Source organism: Mastigoproctus giganteus, chromosome 3 (assembly GCF_048544385.1).
Source record: "Mastigoproctus giganteus isolate SK-2022 chromosome 3, ASM4854438v1, whole genome shotgun sequence".
NCBI lineage: Eukaryota > Metazoa > Arthropoda > Arachnida > Uropygi > Thelyphonidae > Mastigoproctus > Mastigoproctus giganteus.
In genome coordinates this window covers 37,817,428-37,830,007 of record NC_143577.1, presented here as the reverse complement: position 1 = coordinate 37,830,007, position 12,580 = coordinate 37,817,428, and the positions used below count along the sequence as shown (strand labels likewise).

The window sequence follows — 12,580 nt, the reverse complement described above, 5'->3', positions numbered from 1 at the left end:
AGTTATCCTATGTTTAACCCAATATTACTGTATTTCTCTTACAGAATTATTGAAGTAGTGCAATACCGAGGTAACTTGCTCTGGAAGGTAACGGATGCTTCGAATCAAATCAGATCTGTGTGCATTTACAGAAAAAAAAATATATATATATATAAATTAAGAATATGTGCCCACCTTTCATTTATATATAGATAGGATTTGCTTAGGGAATTCAAGAGGCCTCGTAGCCAGTCGCACTATATCGTTATAGCAACCAATTAAGTTCTTCAATTACGCTTAAAATTAATAAAAAGTGGTTTGCGAAAATAAATCACTTTTTACTATACACCTGTCAGGTGCAGATCCACCATTTTTATAACTAGTACAGGCGCCATGACTGCGGTTGAACGAAACCGTTCAGGATAAATTACTAAATTCAAATTAACAAATAACGTACTGAAATCACAACTACCCATTCGGCCTTTTGAGTATTCATAAACTATGCATATTTTATCATGTACGTAATTAGCAAATGTTAATGAATTTTAGACATAATAAAGAAAATAAATCTCCATTTTAATGTAATATACCCAACAACATATTCGCTAACTTAATTGTATTTATTTATTTTATTGATACTTTAGAACAGGATTTCTATTATCAGAGAGTTCTGCTAATGAAAGAAGACTAAAATAAATACGATTAGAAGCACGACATTTTCATCTGACTCTTTGGTAATGATGACAATCATAATTAGCGTATCTCTGAGGTGCACAATCTTCTTTTAGGGGTGTCAAATGTTCAGGGTTATTAAAATATCCAGTGGCCAAACACCGATATTTCTTATAAAAGCATGTGACCCATACAATTTTATAATCAACTATATCACACTAGACAGTACATCAACTTATTATGATTACATGGTTTAAAAAACATACCAGATACACATTTTTTAAGTACATAGAAGTTAATGTCATAATGAACAGATCATGAAAGATTCAAGTTTGGACAGTACGTGCGTGTTTATGTCGTTACGTGTCTGAACAGGTTAAAACAAGTACTCTGATGATGCAATGAAGTAAGTAGCCAAATTTTGTTTCTTTCATTTGAAATAAATATGAGAAAACTGATGTCGTTTTGTTAATTATAAGATTAATTAAAGCAAGATGGAAAAATACCTGGCTGACGTAGAATCTTCTTCGTAATTCTGTGGATGACACCATAACAGCATATTAGTAGTATGGAATATTCCAATGATCCCACTTGAGGAACCTCGACGTCCGAAGGGCCCATTACGGATATTCCACTGTAATTTCGGTATTAGAGGAGTGACACGATCGACACACAAGCTATGGGAACGATCCCGTTTAGGAATTGCTCCTTTTAAAGAAGAAAGTGGAGAATTCATGGGCGTTCCATATTTTAACGGCATAACGCTACCTCAGCGAAAAAGTTGATCTTAGTAACTAGGACAGATAAGATAAACGAAAGGGTTATTATACTGAACTACTAAAGGGAGAGAAAGAGAAATATTTACGAATCAACTGTCACTAGCAATCAGTTGAATGGTCTGAAAGCTTCGAAAGTTAATACGTCGCGCAAGAGACGGGATAGACACGCAGTTGCTTCTTCCGACTCACAGCTGCACGCGCAAAGAAAATCCGATAGCTGCTGTCAAACAAGTGCGCGCACATATGCTGCACTCACTGGCTTTTGGAAAAGGACCGGAACATGCGCATAGCGGTAGCGCAAAATCTCCCTTCTTATCGGCAGTGCACCTGCCAGACATTATACGGAATGTTGGTAAGAGATGTGCGGAGGACAGCTGACATACTTGTTGAATTATTCATTGACTGCTTGCTCTTCCATGAGGGTAATGTTGGGGGGGGGAGGGGTAATTAACGCTTTACGTAAACATCTATTCGAAATGGTTTGACACAACTGACATTAGGGGTTAATTGCTAGTGGGACGATCCCAAGTACAGTCCCTCTTCGCTTTAGAGTGGGAGGAATTTCTGATCGTTTGTACTCTTGGCCTCTTAATGTTGAAGTCTATTAATTCGTTACTGTTTAACCGTGGATGGGCCCTTTCTCAATTATTCAGAAGCAAGCATTAATGCATATATTTATATCTTTTTCAGTGCGCTCAGTGTTATGAAATATTAATGTGAGAAGGAAATTGAGTTTCTAAATTCAATTAAGCGCATTTAACTGCCGGATTGTAACTTTGCTTTTTTCCCCTTAAATTGAATTTATTTTATAAATAAAACTTGCAAATATTATTAACTTTTTCCTCAAATATATAATGCGTGTTTTAACTTATTTAAAAAACTGCAAATTATTTAAGATACCATTTTAAAGTTTATATATGGAATAATACAGTCTCACACAAAAAAACCGGGTTTTAGTAGCGATTAGTGCGCCCCCTGCCGAAAAAAATATTTACGCTTGTCATTTCTGCAATACCAAATGTTGGAATCAATAATTATTTGATCCCTCTCCATACTTAATGAAGCGCATCATCCTTAGACATATACTGGAACTAATTGGGAGCACTTCAGATACGGTTTGCTGCTCCTCTTGAAATGAGCCAACTGTGAGTTGTTGGATGTGACCATTACAGCGCAATCAAGTTATTTGTATACTGCAACTGCAGCGAGCATTTCAACACTTAGCTTCCAGATATTTTCTTATATTAAAATTCTGAGTGTATGGAACAAAGAATAATAACACAACCACTACACTGAAAAGTAAACAAAATTTATTCCATTTAGCGTTGTTCTTTATCACTACTCGAGTTTTACTTCTGGCTCTGTTATTGAAGCTTACAGGAAGAAGTGAATATTTCTCCTTTAGCGCCTATGAAATTGCTGTCTGCTCCTTTCTTATATTTTTATGTCAGGGTGAAAAAAGGGGGTGGGGTTGTTGCTGGATAACACAGACGTGGATGAGAGTTCTGTACTCTCGAGATGGTTTAAAGGGCAACCATTTATATTCTGTTCTAAGACAGTGAATTTTCTTGAGCAATGTTGACATGAATGTCTAAACGCCTACCATTATTCTGTACAATCTTTAAAAGACACCATTTTCTATAATTCGTTTAAAGCATTAAATTCTCAACTATGGATTATGAAAATGTGTGTACGTGAGTTTCATTATTAGGATGTTCGATGGACGATTTAGTTTTATGCTTTAAGGAAAAACTACACAGGAATGTCATAACCTTTTGAAAGTATCCTTGGGGACATATGCACCTTCGTGTGAAACTGTTCGATGAGTAAATGTCATTACCTCCGAAGGAAAAAGTACAGAAGCACACATCTTGTTCCTCACTTCGAGATTTATAGCTAATCATTCCATGCCACCCAGCGTAATACTCACTCAATATTACCCACCCACGAAGCTTCATGATAAACCTGGCATTATCTACCTTTAATACAATGTGCCATGTCATCATTATCAGGACGTTCAGCAGTTGCTGTAGCCTTTCTTGAGCCGCTCTTTATTCGTTAGAGCTATCCTCATGTGATTAACTTTTTTGTTCAGGTGAAAGAGGTACTTTGGGAGCACAGTTTGAATCTGTTGACGCAATTAACACTGCTGCCAATGAATTATTACATCATTTGAGCATATTAAATCGTTGCAATTGATCGTCTACCTCACCGATGGGAGAAGTGCATCGACCATATTAATGATTACGCTGTAGAGGATAGCTACAGGTTTTTGTGTGACAAATCGTTTCTATTAAATCGTTTCTATTGACTGGATGGAGCGACACTTTATTGCATGAGGTGGTTGGAAGAAATTAAAAGACACAGATGGAAGAGGACGTCGTTGTACATAATTCGATTTTCATTATTTGATTTCTTTCTCTGAAGAGATATCAAGTCAGTTATTCATCAAAGCAGGCCCCAGACAATGAATTAATGGGGAGATGACAACAAAATACAATGCCGAAAAATTAGCAAAGATACACTTCCAAGAGTAACTCTGCTTAAACGTATAAAGGAAATGTTTAACGAATTTGCTTTAAACACGTTAAGGTAAACATTATACTTTAATAAGCTGTCAATAAATTCTTCTGTTTTCACAAACTTTTGTAAATTGTCTGCATTGTCACTTCGAATTTTTTCCCTTCTAATTTTTCGTGAATATTTCCAAAAACAATTAACGTATTTTCTTAACAATTCGTGTAATTTATATTGCTAATCATACAGAAAAGTGATAACACTATTCTTTGTTTAATGCTTAACGTTCCAGATGTTCCATCGAAGTATTTATCTGTGCAGCTCGTACATAAAGCAACGATTAAATGATTATCTTAGAGTAATGTGTACCTATCACTCGAATAACCGACAACCAACCACTTAATCGACAAAAAAAGCATTACCCCTTTCTAAGAAACTACAGAAACAATTTTTACTGATTCCACTAGTTTCATTTGATCTGAATTTTTATTTAAAACTTTTGGGCAAACTGCCAATTTCAGAATTAGGTCACAACTATAAAAAAGAAAGAAAGAAAAACAGTAGACGAAGAAATGGCATTGCGATTTCGAGACAGAAAACAATAAACAAGCATTTCCAATAAAATCCGTTTCCATAGGAGCAAACCTCCTATGTGTTCTGTTGTTTGAAAGTAATACAATACCGATGCAACTCGTTGTGAAGACGATTTTTTTTTCTGCTTTGATAAAGACCATTGCATTAACGCTGCGACGCTTGGAATTGTGTTTATTCGTAATTCAAGTATTACTTGCTTTTAGACTGTCTGTACTTCTTTTATAAATGGGAAATACCAACTTTTAGAGATGCCGTTTATATGAAAGTAGTTCAATATCAATGCAACTCGTAGTGAAGAAAAAAATTATTCATTACCTGTAGTTATTTAAGCTTGACGCTACTCTTTATACTATCTGACGCAGTCTTTTTTTTTTTTTTTTTAATCTATATTCCCACAGATGCGGGAAAGAGAATATCATGGCCTAAATTATCTAACAATTTTAATTTCTGGCCAAACTTAAAGCTAACTACACATGGTTAGCTTTTATTGCTAACCACGTGCAGCTGATCCTTTACGATATATGGTAGGATTCTTCAGAGATAATTGCCTTTTTTAGGTATCAGTGAATCCTCATAAAAAAAAACAAAAAAAACAGGAAAATAGAAACGACTAAAGACCGTGTCACAGGCGGGGGTTTCCCTATCCCCTTCAATGCACACAAGGGAAATTTGAGACAATACGTAAAAATCGTTGCGCAAGATGAAAATCTGCTTTCGGCTCTCATTTCGCAATTTGAATGGTGCCGATTTAGAAACCTCCCACATGCACTAAAAAAAGCAAGAATACAAGATGCCTGCCCTTTACACAGTTTATTAAAGTGGTGTTTACACCGCTTCAGTATTAAGTAATGGATGATCCCCACTGGAATATTCTCGTTTGTTTTCAACAGAAAATTCTCAATCAGTTATCGATCCGTTGGTTCCTAGGAGATTTGAAGAATAATTTGAGTTCCTGTTTGGGGATTTGAGTTTCGTGTGGAAATTGAATCAGTAGTTTGAAGGACAGATTCGATACACCTACAAAACACGTTTCTCAGTGATGCTGCGAATAAGATTAAAAGCAGAGATGCTTCACGGAGTCTCTGACAGGATGAATTAGGTAACTAGTAAAGAGCTTTTGTTTTTATTCTCGCTGGAGTACACTGCGATGTCTTTGCAGCACTCTAGTAAAACAAAGAAAGAAAGAGAGAAATACTGTATGCGAGTTTCTGATTAAGAGGCCCAATAAAAGAAATGCATATTCTTAAACATTCAGTTTAAACGCGATTACTAGATATTGTGCATCAGTGCTTTGGATTGCCCATAAGCTTAAAGCAAGACTCAGGTCTGTAACTACGAGGTGGGGGGAGGGAGGGGGGGGTCAAAGCATTCTGAGAACGGAGCATAAAAGACACAAGTACAAACTTCTGCTTTTTTCTTATTTTTCAATGTATTCACTCTGAAGTTCAGTACACTTATTGTATTTAATATGCAAAGCGTTTAATCCTTCAAAAAATTCTTCAGGTCGGGCATCAAATCAGTGTTCTATTAGCTCTTTTGTCATCTTTAAAATGAGCTCCACAAAGATGAAACCTGGGATTTCTGAACATAAAGCAATAAATTAACAACAATCCTTTTTGTGTCCTAGAAAACTGGGGACAACAATTTTCCAGCTGATGGCTGAGTTCGAAACATTTTTGTGGCTGGAGATCCCTTACGCTTCCACTGCGTGCTTTCTAATCTGAATTCTAGATCATAAAAATGTAGCCAAATTTCATCACCAGTTACAAACAAAATAAAAATATATCTGGATGAGCAAGAATTAATTTAAATTCTCTTTTGATGACTAAACCCCCTGATGTTCTTCATGAACGGAAAGGTCTCTGGAAAACCCATCTTGCACAAATTTTGGACATTCCCAAATGCTCATGCTTTAATGGGAAATGTTAAGTACTTTTTTAAGTTTAGACACCTTAATTGTTCTGTTTTTTTATTTTATTTTTTTTTTTCCACCAACGAATGCAGTTGTTTCAGAACTGATTGCTTCAGATGGACGACTAGACCCTGTGTCATCCTCAACTGACTTCCGTCCTGTTTTGAACTCTGCCAATCATCTTGCAACGGTAGCAAAAGTGAGTATGTTTCCCCAAACACCTAGGTATTCTTTCATGGATTTATTTAACATTTCTACCGTCTTTGGTAAAAATTGCTAAATGATGCTCGATTACGTGAGAATTCTCAGATTTATCCAACAAAGAATTCCCATCAAAGAATTGACACACCAAATTGAGTCTATGATGTTATCATCACTGCTAATGGTGAGCCTTATAGACTACTAGGTAAATATTCTAATATTTTAGTAATGCAATATAGTTTCAGGTTAGCTGTCATCGAAGAAAACATTTCTTCATTGCCATGAAAAAATATCAAAGGCAACGTTTCGTCGTTGCGAACAAGAATTCAGTGTTTTCAACGTTTTCCTACAAATACAAACGTTCGATTTTATAACCAACAGGAACCCATCACCATATTTCTCTGACGGCACGCTTTTGATTCATTGATAGACGTCAAAACAGCTGTCAGGAGGTTGCTCGCATAGTCCTATTTTTATTAACTACAATGTGATTCTTCCTGAATCAATTCTTCGGAGCCCAACTGAATTTTCTTTAAAAGTCACGCATTTCAATATCGAATATATTTATAGGAAGGTACATCTTCGTGGGATTCCATGCATGCTCTGGTTCGAAGAGATGTTTCCATTCAGCAACAAAGCAGCTGGTGGCAATGAATATGGAGAGGAATTACTACAACTCATATAGAGATTTTATATCGGAAATCTTATATTTATCGAATTCGTTTCCTCTTATTGACAATGGATACGCATTAATCAGTCCAAATATGGATTCATATAAAGCAACAGTACGAAACAGTAATCACAAAGTATAAGACACCTTGAACAGATATATTTTGATCAAATACACACCGTTGAATTTTAGGAAGAAAGATGAAATATTAAATGTCCTTAGACAGAGGGAGAGAAATGTATGATATTGATCAGGTTGGAGAGCACTCTCGGAATAGACGTTTCCATTTCTGTGGCGAAAGTATTTTTACTTTTTAGGATATTCACATTATTAGTGGAATTCAATAACTCCCGATAGTACTTCGTACTAGAGGACACAAACTGACTGCGGTCATCGGGGTGCGAAAGGGACCAAACGAATGAAGATGATAATTATGGGTGATGGCTGGGATTGGGTTGTTTTAGAATTTACGCCGAAGCAATTAAGAGTAGGAGACATAAATGTATCAGACTTGAAAGAAACTAATGCAATTTTTTAAGAATTTTATGAGCGTGTTCATTCAAGTTTCAAAGTTGGGTTGTTTAGAATGTGGGTAACCATATATGGTATCTGTAAATTCCCTGTATTCCATGGTCGGTTCCTCGTTTTGCTGGATGAAACACTCGAATTTCCAGGAGTAAAATCGATGCAACCAGCCCTAAGCTTGACTAAAGTGTGAAAAGAGTCTATAAAAGGTCTTCCCATCTGGAAGGAAAGTTTACTGGTACACTCAAAAGTAAACAAATTAAAAATCTTTTATTAGAATACGAAAATAGTTATACAAATAATTCGTTTCAATGTACCTTAATAATGCACAAGGACTAAATTGATTTAGATCTTATCTGAAATTACAGGCATGCAGGTGAATACACAAGCGACCATTTAATTTCACAAGACACTTTTCAATTAGCTCAGTCTAATTGAAAATGGTTTCTATTTATTGGTGAAGAGTACCATAGCTTATTGCTCCTTGGTCCAGTCTAAGAAAACTTGCCACATTGTGATGTCTCTATGATGCCTCGCAGTTCGGGTCAGATAACGATCGCCTTGGGCGGAGGTGATACAAGAGCATCTTCGGATAGGTCTTTGGGCGTCAATTGCATGCTTTATAACTGTTTCTACAATCTGCTTGCAACGACTAGAATCATATTCAGCCATTTTGCCATTCATTGCTCACCACCTCAATGAATCATTCAAACGGTGTCTTTTTGGACATTTCCAAGTGATGGCTATGTTTGTTTATCGCAAGAAAGAGAAATATGAACAAACGGACGGCATTTTAAGCAATCGGAAAGTGATCGTTTTGTTTCAGAAATGATTAATATTTCATTCTGTTTTTATTTATGCAGTAAACCCTCGATATTGCAGTGGGTATGTTCCTGTAAATCTCTGAGAATGTTAATACCAAGCCTCATGAAAAAAAAATGGATTAGGTAGCCCTTTCTTATGAAGATAAACGCAAAAATCAATTCATAATCAGTGAGAACTCATTGATTAAGAATTGATCAATGGGTCTCATTGTAAGAAGCCGAGAACCTACCCCAGTACCCATTCCAAGTCGATGGCTTGATGTCACCTAAAGATTCGATGACGAACTTTTTTTTTATAGGAATTTCCTATTTTAAAATTGCATTTGCGTTATTTTCTGCTTTTTCCTGAGCTTCTGAGTAATAGTGTACTTCTGAATTTCGGCCAGCACTGAAATCAACCTTATGCTTCTATAAGACAGCAGTGACGATAGCCACTTCGTTACCCGCAAGGTGAATATCCAATAGTTCTACTATAAACTCAGATGAAACAATAAACACAAGGAACGACAAGGAGTTGGAGCTATCACTGTTTATTTCTGATACGAGTATTAAACAGTCTGCTGGGATTTATTGCTCTGTTATATCTAAGAAAATCATTTGTTGTCGATAGTAAATTGCTTCGGGACTTTGTGAGCCTCTTTTTGGTCAGGAAAGCAGTCCTGTTTTGCATATAATTACGGATAGGGGGCTACAGACACGCAGGTACTCACAGACACGAGACACTTATCAGATTTCAATACAATTGTAATCCTATTGCATCCGGCACGCAATATTTTACAGTTTCCACAGAGAGAGAAAGAAAGAATATTTACATCATTTACGTTACAACGTAAATACGAAAACACTAAGATGATTTCGTAACCGAAAGAGATTTAGAAAACACAACTACAATCAACGATTTTGTTGCTCTTTCATGGATTCCATCAGCCATTCCCATGGCAACGTTTATCGCTAGGGATTCTGGAAGATCCTATCTACTTAGAGATAAAAACCAAAGCACATTTCTCTGCTTCTAAGCGATATTATTGTTAATAACAGCGCATTGTCAGAGGCACCTTCGAATAGCACCGTATATTTAAAGTAACCTTTGAGATTTGCACAATCTTAGTAAAAAGTACGAGCAGATCTGGGACTCGATTCCCAAGGACACTTTTCTTGGGCCAAATCCGAACACAGAATACAGGCATTAAACAAAAAATCACTGCAGAGTGCAGATGAAGAAAACTGATATCACTTCACTGAATTCCTTCTTGGAGAAACTGTGATGGGTATATTCTTTCCATTACAAGAATCCATTAATGGGTGAGACCAACAACAGCAACAATAACAAGTCCTTTCATTGCTTAAGAAATTGGAGAATCGATACAAATAAGCCATAGAAAGCTCAGGAAGTGACAGAAAAGGACTTACATTTGCGACCTTTACCAGTAAACTCTCCTATTCGGGAGAAACAGATTCGAACTGAATATTTATGGAACGTCATCCTCCTGGAAAAGGAAAATAAATGTATTTCTTAATTCGTGTCTTGAAAGACTTATATAATATTTGTGGAGATGCTGTCTTCTGAAGTACTGTTTATGCTGTGATTAGGGCAAATAATTTCATTCCAATGAGCATCTCGTAGAGGAATTTTATGATCATTGCTATACGCGAATGATTATGATGGAATAGATTTCAATTCTTCTTAGAATCGATAATGATGATCTGGCAGTGGCTTTACGAAGGCTTCAATTGCGAAATTTTCATCCAAGAGAGAGAGAGAGAGAGAGAGGGTCGGATGAAAAGCACCAAAGATCGGAACATGCTTTGAATAAAGAATGTTTGAAGAAAATTGCTTTTATGAAAAGACGCTAAGAAAAGTAAAGATCAAACGAAATGAAAGTAGAAATATAAAAGAAGCCATATTCCAATTTCTTTCTGAATATACTGAGAAAGGTGGAATCTCAGAAATAAATAAAGAAATTACACGTAATCGAATATGTGCATAGTACATTGTCTGGTCACATTATTATGGTATCGGGGTTTGGGAATATGCAGCAATATATACAAATATATGATATATGACAATAAAAGAACCCAGAACGTTGAGAAGAAGTCACTTTAATTATTATTATTTTATTAAAACAACAACAAAAAAAAACCTTTTTCTCCTTTATGAGTTTTTTTCCCTCTCTGTGACGGGTACTAGTACCAAGTTCATGAGTCGGTTGGTTGTGTCCAGTTACCATTATTATTATTACTGTTGTTCAAGGAACTCTCTGATGGGTGTTCTGGATCTCGGCTTTCTGGAGTTCCACGTAAGTGTTCTCTGGGAGGCCTATTGCTGCTAGGCTTTTATGCAGGCTCTTTGGCACCATGCCGGTGATTGACACGATGATCGCAATGCCATAACTTGTTGCATGTGTCTCATATCTTTGACTTCCTTCTTTTTCTCGTATGTTTTTTGGAGGTTGCTGGTGTTGGGCACTGCTATGTCTATCAGGTAGGCAGTCGTTTTGATGACGGTTATACTTGGTCTGTTGTGCGGGATCGTATTGTCCGTTATTATGGCACGGTCCCAGTAAAGTCTGTGAGTAGAGGTCTCTAGTACGGCTTGGGGCACCTATTTGTAATATGGTAAACGTTCTTTGATGAGCTGGTATTTTTGTTCTAGCTTCTGATGTATTATCCTGGCCACCTTCTCGTGTCAGTGAGTGTACTACATCTGGGTGATCACCCTGTATCCTGAGGTGATGTGCTGGATTGTTTCTGCGGCCAGGTGGCATCGACGACATCTCTCATCTGTTACTCCGGAATCCATGGCGATGTATTTCCTGTAGGTCCTAATGTTGACTACCTGATCTTAGATGGCGAGCATGAATCCTTCGTTCTCGAGGAAGAGCTTTCCTGTCGTAAGACAACCGTCTCCGCGTTAGCACAGCGGTATTGTCACTGTCCTCCCCACACCGGGTGGAAAAGGCCCGGGTTCGAATCCCGTCGATGACGCGAGGAACTTTAGTGGGCTTTTTTCACTCCGTGGCTGAGTTAGTCGGTGTCAGGCGTAGATAGCAAGGTTTCCCTCCCAGAAACTGGGGTTTTTTCGTCCATCAAACAGGCAAATCGACCAGAGAACACACGCAATTTATAGACAAAATAAATATATGGGTAGATGTAATCATTTACAGAGGATCATAATTTTTTTTTTTTTTTTTGTCGTAAGACAACCATTGGAGACCATCTTATATATGTCGTCTTGATGGAGGCCATTGTAGTGTCTGCCATGGAGTGTCTTATTTGCTCATCTTTCTATCTTTGTTATTTGCCCATCTTTCAGTCTTTGTTATTTGCCCATCTTTCTGTCTTCTTCTGTCTATGTCAGCGTGGTCTCCCTTTTGAAGTTGAGTGTTGTGTGCAGGCTTGGTAGATTGGTGCTGTGTATTCCTGGAAGTAATCCCGAAGGTTATTTTATTCTTCAATGAGATCAGTCAATCCCCTCCCTTCTTTACGGGCGTGATCTGTAGCTCGATGGCTGACTTCGGGTGGTGTTGGCGGCTCTTGGTCATCATTATCCTAGTCGATCTCATGATTTCCTCCAGCTCGGTGTTGGTCCAATTTACGATCCCGAAGGAGTACGTATGTTAGTATTGGGACTGAGTAAGTGTTTATGGCTGTGTCCATATTCCCATAATTCAGTTTTGATTTTATCAGACTTCTCAGTCTCTGATAGGCTCAGTCAGGAGGGCCTTGATCGCCTTGTGTTCTAACTGGAAGGCTTGCATCATTCCCAGATATTTGTATCTGTCATGGCTTCAATCTCTTCACCGGTCTTCAGCTGGTAGTTTTGTCCGACTAGATGTCATTGATGTAATCCATGAGTCTTTCATTTGTCTAGGCCAAGTTACATCCTGTGTCAGTGCTGAACTATTTG

At 37.2% G+C, this 12,580-nt stretch overlaps 1 protein-coding gene across 6 annotated transcripts in view; it reads right to left on the bottom strand.

Moving 5' to 3' along the window:
- LOC150087887 (GTPase-activating Rap/Ran-GAP domain-like protein 3) overlaps positions 1-12,580 on the bottom strand; it is a 459,270-nt gene that overhangs the window by 83,041 nt on the left and 363,649 nt on the right. Inside the window, exon 1 of one of the 6 annotated variants that reach the window (XM_090369242.1) lies at positions 1,158-1,629. The exons of the other annotated variants lie outside the window; for them this stretch is intronic. Within the exon in view, the coding sequence (XP_090225368.1) occupies positions 1,158-1,411 (254 nt within the window). The 5' untranslated portion in view covers positions 1,412-1,629. Of the gene's footprint in view, positions 1-1,157; positions 1,630-12,580 lie in introns of those variants that run through there. 6 annotated transcript variants of the gene reach the window in all.